The 22,504-nt window shown below is 46.0% G+C and overlaps 1 protein-coding gene across 1 annotated transcript in view; it reads right to left on the reverse strand.

The window, feature by feature from the left end:
• Adam12 (ADAM metallopeptidase domain 12) overlaps positions 1-22,504 on the reverse strand; it is a 224,963-nt gene that overhangs the window by 94,494 nt on the left and 107,965 nt on the right. The window contains exon 4 of the mRNA XM_042054216.1: positions 10,333-10,409. Coding sequence (XP_041910150.1) covers positions 10,333-10,409 — 77 coding nt within the window. The remainder of the gene's footprint in view (positions 1-10,332; positions 10,410-22,504) is intronic.

Consider the following 22,504-nt stretch of genomic DNA (forward strand, 5'->3'; position numbering starts at 1 on the left):
CAGCCTGCATCTCTTACACTGAACTGCTTCTTGAAATAAAGCTAACATTTCTAAGTTTGTAATGGGTGACTGGAATTTTTGCTCATTACTCTTGATTTTAGGAAGTCCAAATTAAGGGGAAAAAAAACCTTAAAAAACAAAGCAAACAAGGAAGACGAAGTAGAAGGAAAGATGACTAAAGGGCAAATACAGCTCCTTTGCACTCTACCATATGTTATCGCCTGTTTTCTGCAGTTCTTACCCACCCAGTCAGCTGGGGACACAGAATGAAACACAGCATCATGCTCTAATCATGAGGGAGAAGCCAATCGCTGAAAGGTATTTTTTTTTTCTACTTAGTGGAAAGTTCTAGAAATTGTTACTTGGTCATAAAAATGTTCTCATATCTCCTTTTATCTTTTAAGTCATCCAAAGGCCAGATGTTGAGAAACAGGGGTGAAGGCCTCCCCTTTGCTCCACACAGTTGGCAGCCTACAATACAGCATAATTAAATAATTGCTTTGGACTATCTTGGGTATAATTAATCATTTAGCTGTAAAGATCTCTGGAAAGAGCAGTCCAAGATTCAAGCACTCAAGGTTTCTGAGATGTAAAAATGTGATGTTCTCACAGCCCTCCCTGGCCCCAAGTTAGATAAGGGAGGGAATTTGTTTTAGGGTAGATGTCATAAATGTTTGATTATAAACTTCAAGTTGGAAGAATCTCAGAGTAGAGAATTTGAGTCTAGCAGATTTTGAAAGTAGGGTTCTACCCTCTCCAGTATGCAAGGAGGGAAGGCCCAAGTCAAGACGACGTATGAGTGCTTGGGAAAGACAGAGATTGTGGGTTCAGTCTCATTATACCTATTACTGGGGTGGCCTTCATGCGGCTGAAGTTCCAGTCATCATTCCCAGTATCTAAGGTCCCAGGCAGCTCAAGGAAGATCTGGGGCTCCAGTCCTGACCCGTGCATCTGAGGCTTGTGTTTCTCGGTGCACCCCCACCCATCGCTATCAGCACAGTTTAGAGAGGAATGAAACTCTCAGAACAGGGTCCAGAGGAGGGAAGCAGAAGGAGAAAAAGACAGACCAGAGAGATGAATGGCTGCAGTGAAGATCAATGGCCTTCCCTTCAGATGCCAAGTCTTGGGCTGGAGATGTCACACAGCTGGTGACATGTCTGTCTAGTATGCTCGAGACCCTGGGCTCATTCCCTTCTTAGCACCACGTCAGCTTGCGTAATCCTTGTACTTGGGAGATGGAAGGTGAAGTTGGGATAAACGGAGCCTCAGCTATATAGACAATTTGAAGCCAGCATTTGGCCACATGAGACCCTGTCAGAAACAAAACAGAATAAAACAAACAAACAAATCCCCATAACAATGGAAATATTTAAAGTATTGTTATTTTCCCCTTGAATGGACATGAAGAGGAATTTATCAAACTGCTAAGTTGGCTTTGTTAGGTCTCACTGGGGAAACACATCAGATCTCTATTTCCTCAAGGTAAAGCTTTTGTGCTGAAAATTCAGATTTTAGTCCCTGAAGCAAGGGCGCATTGGGCAATAATGCAACTTAATGTTGGTTTTTTTTTTTTTCCACTTGCTTGTTAGTCCTGGGCAAGCAGGAATGTGGCACATGGATCTTGACTCCCTGCAATAAGACGACAATGAGGAAATACAGATTTTTCTCTGCATGTTCAGTGCCAACACTGCTAACAGCATTTCCTGAGGAAGAACTTTTAGTCTCCGTATCATGCTGTCAATCATGAGACAGAAATGCAGCTGGCATGAAATTTCATTTCAATCCCCTTTTCTGGAAGAGCTCATGGGTAAAAGTAATATCCTCTCTCATGTATGTTTGATAAGCTGCGATGGCAGCAATATTAGCTAATATTAGCATAGGCTTATTTTCAGAACCAACTCCCATGTGCATATCTCATGCACATGCAAAACAAGCACTCATTGCCATGACCGCCACAACCATGTGCCAAGTACTGAGTTAGGCATAAAGACAGCCAGCCTGTGGCTCCTGCTTCAAATGTACTGTGCCACCAGGGTGAGGTGCATGGCAAAAGATGCTGAAGATAAAACTATTATAAAGCATTTAAAAATAGTTATTTGCAGGCTGAGTATCCTTAGTCAGAAAGCCCCAAATCCTAAATGTGGGCAGATTAGAAACACTTCTCGTCCCAGGTATTTAAAAATATATTTATTTATTTTTGTTTTATGTGTATGGATATTTTGCCCGCGCCTATGTCTGCATGCAGTGCCGACAAAACCAGAAGAGGGAGCGAGATCCCCTGGAACTGGAGTTATAGACTGTTGTTAACCACTGTGTAGGTGCTGGGAACCAAACCTGCATTGCCTGCAAGAGCAATAAGTGCTCTTAACCACTGAGCCATCTCTCCAGTCCCCTTTCCTCAGGTACTTTGGATCTCCAGGCTCTTTTTTTTTTTTTTTTTTTTTTTTTTTTCCGAGACAGGGTTTCCCTGTAGTTTCTAGAGCCTGTCCTGGAACTAGCTCTTGTAGACCAGGCTGGCCTCGAACTCAGAGATCCACCTGCCTCTGCCTCCCGAGTGCCTCCAGGCTCTTGAGTACATTGTCCTCACTAGCATTTATAGAAATTCTGCAAAGCAGATGGCATAGACCAGTTTCACCAGTGAAATAATGCAAGTCCAAGGACACTCTAGGGGGCGGGTTGAACAGAGATGTTTTAAGGGCTAAACTCTAGTACCTCTCAATGGATCACACTTAGAAGTTGTAACTGAAACCATCTGCTAAAATGACCTTGTTCTGAGAGGGGGGCCTGACTCTGAGGACATGTCCCTACAAGAGATGGAAGGTAGCACACAGGGGAGAAGGTGAAGTGGAGATGGAGGCAGACACTGTGCAATGACGACATGTGCACAGAAAGAGGGGTGCCAGGGACCAACATAGGCCACTGGCAGCAAGGAGACAGGCCTAGATGAGATAGATAGTCAGATTTCTTCAGATATGTCAGTTTGGTTTGACAAATTATAAACAATAATATTGCATCCATATAGCAGTTATCCTACAAGGGTTGTGTGTGTCTTGATTCCCAATTACAGGCTATCATTTTGATTATGGTGGTTATGACAGTTGGCAAGTCTTCATTGCCAACCTGATTGGATTCCACATGAGAGAGGAGTCACACCGGAAGGTCTTTCCAGAGACGTTTAACTGAGAAAAACCAACCCTAAATGTGGGCAACTGGTGGCGCCATTCCACAGGCTGGGGGCAAGGCTGAATAGAAAGAACAAAAAGAGGAAGCAAGATGACTATAAGCATTCATCTCTCTCTCTGCTTCCTGATTATGGGCGTGCTGTGACTAGCTGCTCATGTCCCTGCTCTCATGGCTAGGGCTGATGTTTAGCCTCTCCCTCCATGATGGACTTCAGTCCCCAACTGTGAGCCCAGGCTGGCCCTCCCTCCCTTAAGTTGCTTTGGTCAGGTAGTTTGTCATAGCCGTGAGGAAAGTAACTATGACAGTGGTCACCCTGCATTCTAGGGAGGATGCTCATCAACTCTCCTTTGTGGAAAGCACTTGAAGACTATGTTCAAATTGCACGGGGAAAGAAACCTCTTCTGCATTTAATACATAAAATTTGGTGTTATATATGTCATATTATACAATTAAAATCAAGACAAAACTTTCAGGAGTATAATAATGTACATACTTATTCCACCGGCACAAATAAACCTCCTATCCTGACAATTTAATCTTATTAGTTTTTGTGGTGTTGGGAATCAAGCCCAGGGCCTTATGGATGCTAGGAGTTGCCACGGAGCTGCACCTCCAGCCCTTAACACTATATTTAGTTGGATTTCAATAGCCATCTTGTGCTGCCTCTCACATCTGAAGCCCTCTGCTAAAAGCTCCAATCTATGACCAAGGGGCAGATAGGATGTGTCAGGAATGTTCCCCACACTGAAGGCTTTTACCTTAGGGCAGCAAGAGGCAGAGAGAAGAGCAGACACAAAGGGTATGGACAGGTATTTACAGAGGTCCAGTGGTTCTGAAGGGACTGAATAAGGGAGTACATACTGGTCTCATGGTTCAGGGCAGAGCTAGACGAGATGGAGGTCTCATGGAAAGGTGCCCCTTTGATTTGACCTTGATGGGGGAGTGGACTCTGCAAAGGCCAACTAAGTGCAGGCAGAGGGGAAGCAGGGATGATGTCAGCAAGACAGGCAGCTCCCTCAGGGAAGAGGACATGGAGCTGAAAAGAAAGAATACTGGTCCAGAGCCAGGGAAGTCTTCAGTGAGTAAAACGCTTACCGTACAAGTATGAAGACCTGAGTCCAGATGCCCAGCACCCAAGGAAACTGTACCCCAGCCCAGAGGAGGTGGAGACAGGCGGATCCTGAGGCCTCACTGACCAGCTAGCTGGTCTAGCTGAACTGGTGAGCTCCAGGCTCAGGGAGAGACCTTGCGTCAGAAAACATGGGAGAGAGCAATGGAAGACCCAATGCCCACCTCTGACTTCTACATGTCTGCCCACATCCATCTATATACATCACAGTACACGTGTACACATGTACATATACACATGGGCACACACGTTTTCTAGCTCTAAATTGTACAAAAGGAGCAACTATGAATTGGTCAGAGTTGGGTACAAGGGTGTGCTTTGCCCATCATTATGGACAGACTGTGATACATACACTTGCACAGCTGCTTCTCTCTGAATTGATGATACTCACAGGCATTTCCGTGCCCTTGGGTCCCTATGTTTCCAGAATACCCCGTACTTAGCAGAAAGTTTATCCCTAGTTTCTTTCTTAATGTCTATCATGCTGGCCGCTATGGATAAATACAGTTTTTCTTTATTTCCAGCCCTGATCGATTCTTCTGTCAGAGAGCTATAGATTGGATGCGGTGTGCTGCTTCTCGGCTTGAAAGATAAAGTTGACAGCTTGGGTCTGTGATTTCTCTGTTAATGGGTGACCTATGTTAGAGTGGCAAGAAGATGGGGGTGGGGCTTAGGGCACAGTTGGTGCCTGCACAGCCTTCTTCACTTCCCGGTTCTGGAGTCTGTGGCTGGGGAAAGGAATGTTTCCCCGGGGGCTGGAGCTGGGAGGTGGGTACTGATGCAGACACTGCTGCGTTTGGGTGATGCTGTTATATGGGGATTGCCTGTATCTTTGTAGGAGTCTGTAGAGGTCAGGCAGTGTGTGGGAATAGACATTTAATGGACAGCCTAGGAAGGATGAAGTATGTGGTGGCTGAGTGGCATAGGGATTCCTAGGGCAGCTTATCCCGTTAAGATGTACTATACAGTTGTTTCTTCTGGGATGGGTATGATGACGGTCATCGGTACTCCCTCATGGAGAGAGAGGAAGGTTCATGGGCCTCACAAGGCCCGAAGGCAGATAACAGACGCCAAGTGTGGCATGTGTTTGTAATCCTAGCACTGGAGAGGCTGTGGCAGGAGAATCACAACTTCAAGCAAGCCTTGGCTATGAGTTCTAGGCCTGTCTGGGCTATGTGAGATCTCGTCTCAAGAAATCAAATAGCTGTTGGGTGGTGGTGGCACATCCCTTTAATCCCAGTACTTGGGAGAAGGAGGCAGAGGAGGCAGAGGAGGCAGAGGCAGGTGGATCTCTGAGTTCGAGGTCAGCCTAGTCTATAGAGATAGTTCCAGGACAACCAGCAGTTAAGGATACACAGAGAAACCTTGTCTTGACTGTTGCCCCCTACCCCCCAAAAAGAAAAAAGAAAATAAAAGAGCAAATTAAAACAAAACAAGACAGGTAGACAATGGGCAATGGGTTAGGTAACTCTTCTATAGTCATGGTCTCTAAGTTGTGCAAAGGATTTCTCTGTGATGTGCCTTTGAGTCATTCATGTGCCTGTAAGTAACCCCAGTACAGGCATTGGTTCACCCGGCTGGACAGGGGTGGAAGCCTTTCTTAGCTCCATGGATGCCTTCGCTTTCTGGAGTACAAAGACCTTTCTTTACACCCCCTCCCTCAGGAAAGGTTCCACATGAGAATCTTACTCTGGGAACCCCCAGTCTAGGAGTTCTAGACAGTTATTGCTAGTGCTTCATAAACCATTTTTTAAAATTAAATGTGTAGATCTTGATCTCTTTACTCATCTAGAATTTGATATCCTCACAGAAATCACCTGACCATTGGATGCCTCCATGGATTGCTGGTCCCAGTGCGTGGCATTCTCAGAATCCCTGACTTTCTTTTGTCTTTCTTGACCGTGTTCACCATTGCTCTTGTGTTGCCTGTGATAGCCTGACCAGGGCATGGCCACATAACATTTGGACTAGAGCATCTCTCCATGTACCACTATGACTGTCCCAGGGGTGGACAATGATCCAGTCAGGACAGTTAAGATGCACATGGAGGGTGTTTGCTGGACTTGGAAGAGAGGTCTTCATGCACCCTAACCCCCACCCTCAGGATGTAAGCTTACCAAGACCAGCAGCTTCTTTGCTACCAAAATACGATTCAATATGTCCCGACCAAAACAAAACTGTGCCCATTATGGTCTAAGTGCCTTTGCCCTGCACCGATGATCCAAGCACCTAAGTGTTAGTCTCCAATGTGGTAGTGTTAGGATGTGGGGCCTTTTGAGAGATGAGAAGTTCAGTTCAGGCCATGAGGACGGAGTCACAGGGAGGGTTCACAGAAGGAACCGACACTGGAGTTCCCGATCTTCGTACACACAGGAGGAAGTCAGGGGAGCCCATATCAAGGTGGTGCCAACCAAAAGCCTGGAGTGAGCCCACAGAAGTAAGCTTATCATGTCAGCAGCTTGACCCTAAACTCAGCCTCTGGAACTGGGAGAGGTCTGAGTCACCCACTCTGTATGATTTTGTGTGGTAGTTCAAGCTAAAACACTGTCTCGGGTTATACTGAGAAATACATACATACATATATACAATAACAATGAACGAAAAGAAAATACAGGCCATGAATCTGAAGGAGAACATGCAGAGGCTATAGGAGGGTTTAGAGAGAGGAGCTGGGGGGAGAAATGTCATAATTAATTATAATGCCAAAAATAAAAAAAAGATTTAAAAAAGAAAACTCTTTTTAAAATTTAAAACCAACCAACCAACCAGACACTGTCTTAGAATAAATCAGCACAGAAGAAAGTAGAAGCTGTAGATAGAAAATCAACTCTGACTCCACTAGTCGAGATCCTAAGTCCAACCACCCCTGGAGCCCTCTGAACTTTTCAGCGGCCAGGGTCTCCTTTCCCGTCAGGTTGTTTGTAAAGCCAGCTTTTCCTTCTTCACACACATCGACTTTACCATGAAGTGGGAAGTCAGAAAGAGCCACTTTGAATAGATGACTCTTGGACAATCAGGTGTGTCCTCTGGGCTCTAGAGAGACACAGCACTGCTATGTGGGTTTCCCTTTATAAGACACATGTGTCTGAGAAAGGGCAAGTCCAGGGGTGCTGGAGCACCCGGACCGTGGATGGGGACCCAGAGTCAAAGCGCATCAGGTTGCTCTGGAGGCTGGCGTGGCTGCTCAGCACAGGGGGTCACAGGAGAATGGAGCTCTGAGCGGATGAGCTGTCCAGTGTCCCCCAGCTGGCTCGCTGCCTGATGACTGTGCTTTAGAATCTGGTCTCAGCCTATCTACCCCGATGCCCTGGTCACCTTTGCTCTATATACTGCTTTTCCGGTGTCTGTGATCAGATACCCCACAAGAAAGCACCCTAAGATGGGAACACTTACTCTGGCTCAGGGTTAGGGTACACTCTCATAGCAGGTGGAGGGGGTAGCTTTGATCTGGGTGGATCGGGGAGCAGAAGGGGAGGTCACTGGGAAGCAGAGGAGGGTTATAAAATCAAGCCTTCCCCCACGCAGTGATTCACTTCTTGCAGCTGGGCTGCAACTCCAGTGGCCCCCAAACCTCCCAAATCATCACCACCAGCTGGGGACCAAATGTTCCAACATATAAGCCTTGGAGAGGTGTGTCATATCTCAAGGTCTCCAAACATGACCTTGAGCAGACAAGGCGAACCCTCAGTTTGTTCCCGAGCTCTGTTCACCCGTGTCTCTCCCATGATCCTGATCCATCTTAGCCCTGGCCCCTGTACCTCCAAACTCTCTCTTGTATCCGACCTCATCCCCAGGCTCTTTTGCTGTCCCCTCTAATGTAACCTTCCTCTAGTGCCTCCCTTCTTTCTTTCCCAGCCATACCAGCCACATTGCTGCTCTGCCCAGAGCATGCACTTGTGATTCCCTGCTTCCCACCAGGGCCTGTGCCCTGCCTTCATCTCACATCTTGGACCACGTCTTCCCCTTCTGTCCTTTCTCAGCTTCACCCCTCTCCATAATCACTCATGTCACTCACTCTGTCCCTTGCCCTCTCCTAGGTGGTGCTCTCCGAGGAATATAATTTATGTGCTGCCGAACCCCTAGAAGAGCACTGGGTACACGCTAGTATCCCAGGAATAAATGAAGAACCAGAGAGAACTGAATGCACACAAGACACTGCCTTCCTCTCTCAGACCAACAGATGCCCTGAAGCTTAATGGTGATGCTTCAATGCCATGTTAAAGATGTGTAAAACAATGCAATGCATCTGTGTGTGTGTGTGTACACATGCATACTCGCTCATGCACATACGCATACCGACTATATGTGTGTGTGTGTGTTCTAGATATGATAAGTTCCAGACACTGACAGGATTAGATGACAAGAACAGGGGTTACATGAACACTGTGGCTTTTTAGAAAAAAACATCTTGACCACATGTTCACATGTCACTGTTCTTACCTGAGCAGGTCTAGATGGGGGTAAAGGAGAGGAACAGCCATGGACATGGCCCTAGAGTTCAGTGCCAAACACTCAGGAGAAAATGAGATGTGCTAAACACTGGGGAGGCTGTGAAGAAATGAACCCCCACTTCCTGTGGATCACCACGACAATCAAGGTGGCTCTTTGAAAAAGACCTTTAAGGCTCAGGAGTGTGACTAGTCCCAGGAAAAGAGCGTGTGCCCTCCCTGACATATGCCATGCCCTCTCTAGCCCTCACATGACGGCTGGTTGGTGCTAAGAACATTGTTGCCTAAAACTGAGAAAACGCAGAAGCCAGCAAAACTCAGACTCTCATGTGCACAAGTGGGAAAAATGAGATGCACGGTGTGTGTAAAATGGAACTTTATGTAGCAGGTGAAGGAACAGATCAACCCTACATGAGTCAAAGAGAAAACTACATGGAATGACAGGAGGCTGCAGCGTGAGAGTGGGTGTGCCCTCTCTTTCTCTCTCTCTCTGTATGTTGAGGCTATGTTGTTTATTGCCTCCGTATGTTTATTAAACCATTTGCGGTGTGTATATGTGTGTGTGTGGTAGGCCGTTGATTGCATATTTATTGTATGCTTTATGCCATTTCTGTGTGTGAAGCCATTTTGAATTGTTCTGTGTCTTTATGCTGTGGTGTGTGTGGTGTCTCATTCTCCCCAAACCCTCACAGAACTCCGGAGACGACAGTTACTACAGACATACAAAGCACAGTCCCACCCTGTCATTGAAGCTGGAACATTTTCTAGGTTCTTCTCTGTCCTCCCTGCCCTGGAGCCCCTCTCCGGTGCCCTGGCCCAAGCCATTTAGGACTTTGAGGATACAAACTGATAGTTTACAACTCAATACACAGATCTAGTCGGGGGAAGAAAGGCAAGAGTGGAAATTTATCAGACAAGCAGCTTCTCCAGTAAAAGTCCGCTGGTCACGACTAGCTGGATCTTGGAAGGGCAAGGCTGAGAGTAGGCAATCCCAGGGTGATAAAAGGTCAGCATTACTTACCCTTACCTATGGTGAATCCCTGCCCAGGCAGGCCTGAAGTCAACTCCACTGGGTCATGTTAAATTCTTCCTATTCTTTCCCAGCAAGAAGGGGGCCTTAAATCTGTTTTGATTAAGCCAGCAGCTATGATGTTAATAAACAGTGCCCTATCTTTTAGCACTTGGAAGTTTTAAGCATCAGGGCCTTGAACACAGAGGATCATTCATGAGATGCCTGTGTTCTTTCATTTTCTGGCAGTCTGGGAGACTGGGTCTGTGGCTTTGCGTAGTTAGGCATTTCTACCACTGAGCCATAGCCCCAGCCTCAGATCACGCTTGGGAGCCTAAACCCAGTTAGTTCTGTGGTTCTCAGGCCCCCAGCCCTACACCCTAGCCTGAGGAAAGAATTTAAAGAGGGGAAATGAAGGAGACACTAAGATCTTGGGTCAGCTGTGCCATTGAGAGTAACTACACAGGCTGCCTCCCACTTTCCCAGGGTCTTCGAGTGAGTGCAGAGAGAAACGAGTCGTCCAGGGATGGTTAAACCAGAACGTCCACGTCGTGTCCACTTACCTGAGACCTGAGCAAGTACTGAGGCTGACCACTGAGGCAGCATCTCCTTGCACATGTCCATGGTAGTAACAGTGATCCTGAAAAGACAGAAAGGGGAAATCAGTTAACACATACATCTTCCTTCCACCTAGGATAACCCAGCTTCCTCTAGTCCACACCCCTATTGCTTTACTTATAGGACATGTTATACCATATTACATAGGTAGTCTTAATGTTTACTGCTAAGCCCAATGTGGCTTTCCAGGGTCTATGGTTAGCACATCAGACCTCCTTCGATATTATCAGCAGGGTTCTGATATGCCTGACTGGCCTCCACTCTCACCTGTTGGACCCCGCCCACCCTGGGAAAGCCCTGATGCCCACGGTTGTACAAAACGCAGCAGCCGAACAGATCACGCTGACATCCTTGGTTTACCCTCATGTAAATTGTCTCTGGTAACGAGATGAGGAAGTGGATGGGGTGTTTAAGCACACTGTGAAAAGCAATAAAACCAGGCCCAAATCAACGGCTTAGGAAAACAGCCGAGCAGATGGGGGCTACTCAGGAATGAAAGATGAGAATTCCCAGAATCGCCCACATTCAGCTCGGCAGGAAGGTCACCGAGGGAGGTCTCAGAAGAAAAAAGAAATCCTTGTAGGATATCTCTAACATTCCCCCAAAGCAACCACATGTGGCTCAGATGCCTCCTGGGAAGACAGAGCTCCGTCCAGATTCAAGGTAATTCCGCTGTTGAAAAAAAGGCTGGGTCACAGCTCCAATTAAGCGGCTGATTAACAAGGAATGGCTGCCCACATGCCACAGTCCTCACCCAGGCATTCACAATGCCAGCAGCATGCTGACTCTTTGCAGGAAAGGGACCTTCTAAGTGACAGTCAGGTCTCAGCTGGCCTCCACCACACCGATGTCAAGCCATTCACAAACACTATCTCTACTTGGCTAAGAAAAAGGACCAGGGTTGGAAAGATGCCTCAGCGGCTGAACGCATTTGCTGTTCTTGCCGAGGACCCAGATTTGGTTCCCAGCACTTGGTGCCTCACACCCATCTGCAGTTCTGTTCTAGGGGATCTAATCTGATGCCCTTTCCAGCCTCCGAGAGCTCCTGTGTACATATGATGCACATAAACTCATGTGTGCATGCAACCACACATATAAGCAATCAAAAAATAGTTAAAAATAAACAAAAAAGAAAGACCAGGTGAGGCTGAGTGGCAAAGGGAAAGCTGTGACATCATGAGAAATAGGCTAAGGTCATCTCAACCACATAAGAGCATAACATCCTTGGGTCGGTCATCTGAAAGGCAAAGGATGAAGATGGAAAAGCTTCAGGGAGACAGGTTTGAATCTTTCTTACTGATTTTAGAGCCATTATATATATACATATATATATTCAGGATATTAATATTTTAACCTCATACTTGTGTAAGAAAAGTCTTTTAACCTGAACATTATTGTCCAGAGTTTCTGGCTTTATAAATTCAAGTCTCTTCCATGTACCCCACCCCCATAGTTTTCTGTATTATTAAAGGCAGCTTTCTTTGAGGTCATGGGTACATGCCTTTTATTTTCTTCTGTTTACATAGTCTCGAGACTGGCTCTTTACTCTACCCAGGATTTATTTCCATCCTGGAAGTACAGGGCGTGTACGACTTCCCCTTCACCAAAGGTAGGCATTGTCTATCCTCCACCACAGCTCATCAGTTTTTCTCACCGACATTCTGTTATGTGCTGTGTCTCTGACTTGTCTTGTTTCTGTGACCTGATAGAAACAGCTTCCAAGGAGCAAGGACTTCTTTTGGTTCACAGTCCATCCCGGCAAAGAAGGTGCAGTGGAGTTCTTGGTGGTGGGAGGCTGCTTGCTCACACGGGACAGCAAGGAAGCAGAGTGTGGCCCAAGAGTGTGGCCCAACTCCAGTGGCCTCCAGCAAAGAGTCATGTCTAAAGGTACTACAAGCCCCTCCCCCCCTCCCAACAAGTGCCATCAGTTGGGGACTGAGTGTGCAAGCATGTGAGACATCCAAACCAGAGCATATGGGAATACTCAGGGTATGTCCGTGGCTCTTCTCTGTTTTATAGTTCACCAAGGAATGCTCGACTGTCCACTCCTAAGCCAATACCACTCTCTTAATCACAACTGTTTTACATGACAATTGCATACCCCGCAGAGCTGATTCTCTTTTCAAATCAAGACTTCACTCCCATATCATACATCTCGCTATTTTAAAGCACATCCCGTCAGCATCTCACGGTGTTATGTTTCAAGTACAGCGAGTACCTGAAGTCCTCTGTCACTGAAATCCATAAGGATGCACGATGACCGCCACTATCTCATTCCAGAGCATTTTAATGACCGCTCAAGAGACACCTGGAGCCCCGCAGTCCCTCCCTCACCACCCCTGGCAACCACTAGCCTCCTCTGTCTCTACGGATTTGCTCGCTCTGTTCCTCTCATGCAAAGGGAAGCCTGCAATACATGGCCTCGTGCCTGGCTTCTTTCATCCAGCATAATGTTTTCCAGGTTCCATCATGAACTCTGCGTTTTCTTGCCGAAGAGAATTTCGGTGCACACACTGCTGCGTGGACAGCTGGTGTCCAGAGGCCAGGACTGGAGAAGGAATTGCCTGCAGATGGGAAACTGCAAAGGCAGGTGGGTAATGGAGGGAGCACGCAGTTCAGGGGAGGGCGGGGGGGGGGGGAGGAGATGCAGACACAGGCCTGTGGCGTGCCTGGTGATCTGTCTTCTAGGAGGCTGTCCTCATCAACAAGCAGTGGCTTAGTCCAAGACACTTGGCGGGGGGGGAGGGGGAGACTGAAAGGGACTGGAGCTGCCTAGGCGGCCACATCAGAATATCAAGGAGGGAGGACATTGTGCCTCCTTGCCATCTGGGTAGATTTTAAATGGCGCTGTGTGTGTGTAACTCTCAGGGGAGTCATGTAGAACTGGCTCATCATGGAGGATACTTGTTACTGGACTGAAATATCTCAGAGCATCAAGGGGTCATGGTCCCCTTCTCAGGCTGTGGTATACAGGGTAGGGTGTGGGATTCTTTCACAGTGCACTTGTAGGCATGTCAGAACTGAAGGTGACTCTCAATAGGAAAGGACGATAGCTGTTGTTGGAATCTAGGACGCCCGGTGAAGGCTGACCTTTGCGATCCATCTTAGAGTCCCGCTTATGGGGGGAGAGGGGAGAGAAAGCCAAGTGGTGACAATAATTACTGACTTCTGAAATTTGAAACCCATTTGTTCCCAGGCTCTGTTGTTAATGGGTTATTTATCAAGTGTACTTTCTAATTAAATATACAGGAATACACGCTCATTAAAGCATGAGCTGAGAACAAATGAGTATCAAATTAATTTCCAGTTCAATAACTTGAAATATTGCTTTTAGGAAGCAGGGGAAGCGGGGTTTAGTGTTCATAAACCATTGCTTGAAGTCAACAACCCTACTCATCTTAGCTGTCACCAGAGTTCACAACTTATTTCTCAATTTCTTGAGTTAGACAGCTCCCAAGCCCCATGCTCAATCCTGACAGGGATTAATCTCTTCGACTGCAAACCACAGTTCCCAGATTCTCCCAGACAATTCCAATTTCCTGAAACTTAGTTTTTTTCGACATGACTCACCATATATAAATGAACATGATTTCATTTTGATGATGCTATGAGTCACCGTCTGGATAATTCCATGACTTAAAAACACAGTTGGCCCCTCATGTATCATATTATTGGTTGGGAAACTGGATTATGGAAGTGGCAGAGATTATATTCTGACCATTGGTAAGTTGACTCCTACGGCAGGGTCAGATGTAAAGGGACCAGCAAAAACCCACTCATGTCTACAGGCCAGTGTGTGCCTGTGTCTGAGGTCAGGTAGTCCTTATGTAACAATGCTCACATGCAGGAACCAATCAGATCTTTGGGGATCATGAACACTGGTCCCTGTGTAATGATGCTCACATGCAGGAACCAATCAGATCTTTGGGGATCATGAACACTGGTCCCTGTGTAATGATGCTCACATGCAGGAACCAATCAGATCTTTGGGGATCATGAACACTGGTCCCTGTGTAATGATGCTCACATGCAGGAACCAATCAGATCTTCTGGGCTCATGAACACTTGGCCCAGAGATTCTGATGTGCCACACAGCAGGGAAGAGGACCAGTAGCCAGTGTTCAGAAAAGATCTGTGTCCAACCCAGGGAACCCTGGATCTGTGTTACCATAGTGGCCCTTGCTGGGTATCTGTGGCTCCTGGTCTCTGTACAGTCTTTCTCAGACTTCAACCCTTTCTTCCCTCTGATTGCCTTCAAAGCATCAAACCGCACAACCTCCTGAACCGAAAGATGGTTCTGAATGAGACCATGCCCTCCCAGGACCATGTCTTTGATTCGTTCTGCTGACCCAATGCATTCTATTTCTCCCAACAAAACCTTGTGTGGAAGAGAGTCCTGGACATGCACAACCACAAAATTACATCTCTCTCTTCACAAAAGCTCTAACTGTGCATTTTATATACTTATTATTTAACTGAATGCCTTTCCCCACTCCAGTAAAATACCGTTTTCCTTCTGTTTAATACTATCAATCAAACCTAATGGTGGGTAACAGGAAACTGGAGTAACAACTCTTGAACCTGAAAATTGGTAGCCCTCAACTTTGTGCCCTGCGGGAAGTCAAATCAAACTTCCCTGCTACCCCTCCGTCCATGGACTAGAAAGAAAGGGGTTTTATATGCTGAAGTGGTAACGAAAGTGGCCCAACCTTGCAATTTAAAAGGGCTTCTAGCAGACAGAGTCTGTGAGAGCATGCTGGCTGAAGGGATGGTGTTTTCAATGTGTTCCCAAAGGTCTGGACCACCCCTGCCACAGGCAACACGGTGACTCCCCCCTCTGATTCGATGCTTGAAGGCAGGATGTTTATAGCTGGAAGGAGGCTTGGGGCCATCTAAGGCCAGTCTTACTTTTCTAGCTAACTTTTTGCCCAAAGGATGTGGAAACTGAGGTCATGATGGTTAAGCTGCCATTACTGGTCACAGAGGTGGCTGATGGCAGGGCAGGACCTCAAACCCAAGCCTCTCCATTCCAGGCAGGCTTCCCACTATGCCTCACTGCTGGACAAATGCCCTGCCCCCTCACAGGCCTCTACTTTTGAGAAGAAAGCTTCCCCCTACAATGGAAACGTGCACTCCACACTTTGCTGCAGGGCCTCACATGACAATGACATCACTCATGGGATCATAGGATAAAAGGGTCACTTCCAAAGGTAGAGAAAAATCTGCAAATGACAGGGAGGGAGGGAGAAAGAGAGGGAGGGAGGGAGGGAAGGAGGGAGGGAGGGAGAGGGAGAGGGAGAGGGAGAGAGAGAGAGAGAGAGAGAGAGAGAGGGAGGCAGGCTAGTCTACATTTCATCAGGCCAGGCTTTCATTCTCTCCTACAGAATACCAAGCTCCAACAAGAGCACGCGGTTCAAAGCAAAGGTAACGGTTGCTTTGCAGCCTGTGTGTTGGCAGTGCTGTCTGCCCCATGCTTAGCCTCTGAGTGTGTGTACACAGGATGGGATTGTTGAGAAGACAATGGGTACACCCATCCTCCCAGAGCCATCTCTGCTCCCTAGCTCTAACGAAAACCATGTCTGGTGACCCACTGCACAGGCCCAACCCGGTTGGGGGGGGGGGCTACTGCAGTTATTTGGTCATGCTGGATTCTACATAGGAGGTTGAGGGAATCACAATCGTGCTCTTTGCGACCTCCTGACAAGTCAAACCTAGAAACCATGTGTTGCTCTGCTCATGATGCCTTGGACATCAACCGTGGTTGTGAGTTTTGGGTTGAGACTCAGTGTTTAATCTGTAAAATGGATGGCTCTTAATTGCTCAGGGTTTTAGAGACCCAAGAAATATAGCAAGGGAAAGTATTCTGTAAGATGTAAGTCACCTTCATGAGTACCCAAATAAGCATGCGCTTCAGTCAGCTACTCTGCACCTTCTTTCTCACCAATGGCTTCCCCATGCTTAGCATGTTTTTAGGGGATGAAGGAATAGAGGAAGGTGAGAGAAAATGACCTGCTAGAGAGAAGGGACCCAGGGCACAGCATGGCAAACGACTGTTGTGACTGTCACCATGGTGGCTGGCTGGCTTTTCCAAAGGCCTGACCATGTGTAAGGCTTGATGTCTGCTGCTTCACCTCCACACGGTATGTCTGGTGGAGCACTCCAGCCCAGCCGGGATTTAAACCCAGTCAGAATGACAGCGTGGCTGCTTTCCTAAGGTCTACAGCTATTGCGTCTGAAGGCCCATCTCCAAGAGTTCCCATGAATGGGGATACCTTCAGAGGAGGAAGGCCACCACAGCCTGTGCATGGCATTGGCATCCACATTGGTCACAATGTCCCTGTCCTAGGCATATTTCATCGCTTGTGGCCAGCCTGCATGTGTCCTCAGGACAGGGCTGTGTTCTCTTCCATTCTGCAGCATCACCAGGATGCTGAGACCTCACTGAGCCAGGCTAGGATGGACCCCCACAGTCACACACTCGGGACCTTCTAGAGATGCTTCTGCTTTCTCACTTAGTACTCTTCACTTGTGGGGTTGCACTTTGTTGACAAGACTGGGGGGTGGGTTAGTGCTAAAGACTTTCATTGCGGAGAGAACAGAACAGCTATCAGAGATAAGGGCAACCAGAGTTGTTGGAAGAGAGCCATGTATGGATTACAGAGTGTGGAAGATGATGTCCACCTGATTGTCTCTATAACGTGATGATGTGCTTGCTCCCTCGGGTGCACGTATAACCTGTGAACCCTCTCTGACGTTCCTCTCTCTGGCAGTATCATCCTTTCTTCTCAGATGCCCTCAAGCTACAGTGGAGAGTAGATGATGCCCTATGCCCCATTGGCCCCAAAGACTAATCCAAACCAAATGCTGAGACTCCACTTGTATTTCGCAGGAAACAGTTGCCATGGAAATGGATAGGATGCCTCCCAAACACTGTTTTTCATCAAGATACTGCATTCTATCACTTCCTTGATGGTCCAGCCTAAGCTAACATTGGCTGGTCCTACCTGACGTTTCTCAGCAAAGACTTCTATAGGTTTTTCCCCCATTGAGAACACATTTGACACATGGCATCTTTTAGAACAGACCTCATATGAATGTCCAGACTTCTTGCCTTCTCTTCATCTCTAGATTCCTGGCCTTTACAGCAGAACTATCTACCTGACTTTTGGCTTATCCAGGAGAACCACTTGCTTTGTCCAGCCATAGCCTCTTTCACGCCCTCAGAGCCCCAACATTACCCATGACACACCTTAAAGGCGTCAATGACTTCCAACATCCTTCTACCACAGCTTTGGTCTCCAAGTCACTCTGACTTTTGTCACCTTTTGCACATGTCCCATCCCCAAGAAAACTCTGTGGCAGTACCCTGGAACGTTCTCCTTCTCCTGACCCTGGGTGTACACCCCCTCCAGCTTTAAATTGTGGTCCACATGATCTTTCCTCCAGGCAGCCTTCCTTGACCCTTCAGACCAGATCAGGTCCTCTTGGCCTTTCCTTCGGGACACTCAGCACAGATATGGTTGTTGGACTCATGCCAATCTCTTCTTTTCTTTCCAGGGGTCTCCTCACCTGTATTGCATCCCTGCTATATGCCCCGCAGTGGGCATAGCGTTTGGCTCTAGTAGTTGTCCAGTCAACATGTGTGCAACAGACAGATGCTTTGCTACAAACGCTGCAGGCACTGGGAGCGCTGGCCGGCTACTCCAGTCTCCCCAGGGCTTCCGAGGGAATGCGAACAGCCCACATGGCATGCCTATGGTCACCCACAGGCCTTATTAGAAGTGACAGTATAAAAGATAATTCTTCCTTAGATGTAGCCAGCAAAGAACAAAGTCAAATACTTCATCTTGGAGAGGAGACATAGGAGATTGATTCCAGAGTTAAACTCAGCCACCGCTCCGAGTCAAGCAGCTTACCCTAATTGTTGTTATATTAAAAACAACAAAAGCACCCCAGCCAAGTGGTTCTCCCTCCACATGGAAGCTTAAATTCAGGCTGACCCATTGAGGGCTGATTATAAGGGGCAAGGAGACGAGTCAGCAAATTTCCCTTTGTTTTCCTGTCTGAGTCAACAAGAATCAAACTCCCAAGGCTGCATCTGAGTCCTCACCAATAACCATATAAGGCCCAGCTGCCAGGCTGGGGCTCTATACAGAGAAACAGCTCTCTTTGACTCCATATCTCTGCCATAGCATGGCCAGTGCCTTGACTGGTACGATCTGAGGTCTAGCATTTGAATGAAAACCTTCCCACACATGTTTGAACACTTGTGCTGCCCCAGCTGGTAATGTTTTTTCCAGAAGGCTGTGGAACCTTTAGGAGGCAGTGAGCCACGAGGGGGTGGGGCTTAGAGGCGATGGCTGGCCCCACTTGTGCAGGATCTCTCCCTCTGCCTCTGGTTCTGCAAAGCTGTAGAGAGGTGAGGGGTTTTAGTCACATGCTTCCATCACGTTCCTGGTGCTGCTGTCTTTGGGCCATGGCGGACTGTATCTGCAAACCATGAGTCAAACAAATCCATCCTTCCTTGTTTTTTGTTCACGGTATTGAGAAATGTAAAACGAGTACATCAAGAAATCAGGGAAGATGAAGACTGATGGGTGAAAAGGGATATATCCTTTTTCTTTCTTTCTTTGGTTTTTCAAGACAGGGTTTCTCTGTAGCTTTGGAGCCTATCTTGGAACTAGCTCTTGTAGACCAGGCGGGCCTCAAACTCACAGAGATCCGCCTGCCTCTGCCTCCCGAGTGCTGGGGTTAAAGATGTGCACCGCCACCAGGTGAGATATTCTTTTCTAATTAGGAAAATCAATGTGTTGTTGTTTCTGGGGCCCGAGAGAGGTGGGTAACCCGTTTTAGTTGTTTTACCTACTAAAGATAGATTCATCCAGTTAGCTGAAGATTAAACTGCAGTATCAGTTTTTGGAAAAGGCCTCTGGTCTATTATAGAAGGACACTGGTCTGGGCAGAAGTGAAGCATCTAGTGATTTCTACATCCTCATCCCTTTCCAGCCTTTGGACTCATCCTGGGAGAGGACCTTTCCACCCCATTGCCTCCTGGGAAAGTGAGAAGGAATGGAACAAACACACCAATAAAAATGCAGAGAAACACAGAGCCCCATGGAGGTGATGACTATTAAAGTTCTGGAACCTTCCATCCCAGATATTTTCTAGGAGGTCTGGATTTGAATCCTTTAGCTTTGTGATTAAAGTCCATATTGGAACTGGCAGCTGTTGAACCAAATGTACAAGATCCCAAATTTGTACATTTGTTCTCCTCTTACCTATTCTTCCTTCCTAGTAGGCATGTCTCTCTGGGTGTGGGATTAGTACGGGAGATGGAAACATATACATATTGGAAGAGCATCCTTCATCATTGTGAAGTTGGAGGAGCAGCCTTTCTAGGCTCCTCCTTTGCTGTTTCTCTTTGGGGATAACCGTTTATAGTGTGGAAATATCTCAGGGGGTATGTTTTTTGAAACACATTTTAAATAAGATAGACAGATGGACGGACATGTAGATGGTAGACTTAGACAGCTCACTGCAACTCAAGCACCATGCTTCTATATGAGGCTAAACCTCAGGTCCTGCCTCTGATCTTTTTCCTGTTGTACACACCTCTGTTCAACTGTCTACTGACTCCTTTGCCTCCTGCCCCATTTAGATCCAATGCAAATAAACTTCGGGCTTGTTGCTCTCTCTCTGCCTCTTCCTTCTAACCAGTAACTGTTTCTAATGGTGGCAGGGAGGTCCCCATTGTCCGTCTGTGACCATGTGGAAAGGAAAGCCCCATTGACTAAAATGTTCTTCACCCAATAGCCTTTGGCTCCTCTGTTATCCTGTTCCTTTTGTCATTATATACCAGTTTCTACCAGAAAAGCCTCCATCGAGAGCAACCCCTACCCCGAGCGGGTCTTGTTGTCCGTCTACCGCTATTTCTCATTTCATCTCCAAGTCCCTTTGGAAGGCACAGTCCTGGACCATGTAAGCATCTTCTGTGACTCCCAAATTCTCACTGTCCGAATGAGTCCACAACTCTTTAGTATTTAAAAAAAAAAACTCAGACATCCCTGCTGGTCTTCAGCCACTTGTGAAAACGTATCACATATCCCTCCCTTACTAAGAGCCAGCCTTCAAAAGTTAATGCTAAATAGTAATTTGTACTTTATTGTGATAAATGTCTTCAAAGTCTCATTTGTACATGTTTTTAAATGCCCAGACTTTTTAGTCTAATTTGTAAAAGTAAAGCTGGCAATTGCTAACGTGCTTTGGTCTAATTCTGCTGGTTAGACTAACATAGTAACTGGTAGAGTTTATGTGCTGATGATCATATTTTATTCAACAGTATTCAACCCCAAACCAATGGAATGAGAGGATTTGTGGATGGAGACACTGTGTTGATCAGGTGAGTCATTTCTTGAAAACTGCTATACACAAGAGGCCACGTAAGGTTCTATGAAAGCAGAGAGGACTATCAGAAACAGTCGTACTCATTAAGCTGAGAGCGAAATTTAATGGAGAGAATAGAGACTACAAGAGCAGAGAAATGCAGTACTCGTAACCTGAAGCTACTAATGTAATAAGCTACACTATTAGAATTATAAATGTTGAGTTACCCTTGCATCCCTCAAAAGGAGGCTGAAAACTGTGTGCTAGGTAGGATTTAGAGATGACTTAATCAGGATATTTACACTGGTGTTCCTAGTCAACAATAACCTATGAGACCCACTTCACAAATGCCTTTTATATATTTTGGTGATACTTCTTCTTGTCCAAATTATCTGATATTCTCAGGACCATTTATCCCTTATAGGTATGGCAAACTCACTTGTCAAAATCATTTGAGCCCGATGCCACTTTTGTTGGTAGACGTTAAAAAACACTATAATTTTGGTTTAGCTGTTTTGAGACAGGGTCTCATGTACTCCAGGCTGGATTCTATGTGGCCTAGGCTGGCCTAGAAATCTCATCTCCGGCTAACACCTCCTAAATGCTGAGATTACTGACATGTGCCACTATGGCCAGCAAAAAAACAAAAAACAAAAAACAAAACCCATTCTTTATTTGATTTCTGCATATATTTTAATTTTTCTTTAACCTTAACTAATGCTAATAATTTTTATTTTTTATTCTTTTAACGTTTTTATGTGAGTTGATGTTTTGTGTGTGTGTGCAATGCATGCAGAAGCCAGAAGGGGGCACCAGAGCCTCCTGGAAGTGGAGTTACAGATGGTTGTTAGCCACGTATGAGTAATGGGAATAGAACCTGGTTCCTCTGCAAGCACAACAACCACTCTTAGCCACTGAGCTCCCGAGAATTTGCATTTTTAAGATAATGGGCAGTATTGTTCATATCTTTACTATGATTGAACAATTCTCTGTGTAAAAGTGTATCTTCAAAGTTTTCTCTCACTCATTTTGTTAATGTTATTTTTTTTTTTTCAAATGGACAGATTTTGGGTAAACTGATCCCCTTTCTCAAAATTTTTTGTGTCCCTTTTCATAAGTTTCTGCTCATTTTTCAAATCCTCATTTCCAGCATACACATATCCCCTCCTGTGGGCTGTGGCTGATCTAGGAGATTTTCAGTGTCTTGCTTGATGGATTAAGTTGTGTCAACTTCATTTCTGGAAAATTTCCTCTTGGGGAGAAATTGTGAAGCTTAGAGTCATGTTGGCTTGCAGAGGGCTTGTTTATAAATGATCAAACTGAGATCTAAAAGGAAGCATTAGACTTCTCAGCCCTGATTGTAGATGGATACTTTTAAATTTGTAAGAAGCCCTGTGACTAGGAGTTGGCTAGAGCATTAAATGTAAGTAAATCCTTAGATGGAAAAGTCAGAGTCTTTTTCAAAAATTTTAAAATATATGTTGAGAATGCTCAGATAGAATAGCACATATATATTAAATATATGTTGAGAATGCTCTGATAGCGTAGCATATATATTAAATACATGTTGAGAATGCTCTGATAGTGTAGCATATATATTAAATATATGTTGAGAATGCTCTGATAGAATAGCATATATATATATTAAATATATGTTGAGAATGCTCTGATAGTATAACATATATATTAAATGTATGTTGAGAATGCTCTGATAGAATAGCATATATCTTAAAT

The sequence above is a fragment of the Arvicola amphibius genome, chromosome 1 (assembly GCF_903992535.2).
Source record: "Arvicola amphibius chromosome 1, mArvAmp1.2, whole genome shotgun sequence".
Classification (NCBI taxonomy): domain Eukaryota; kingdom Metazoa; phylum Chordata; class Mammalia; order Rodentia; family Cricetidae; genus Arvicola; species Arvicola amphibius.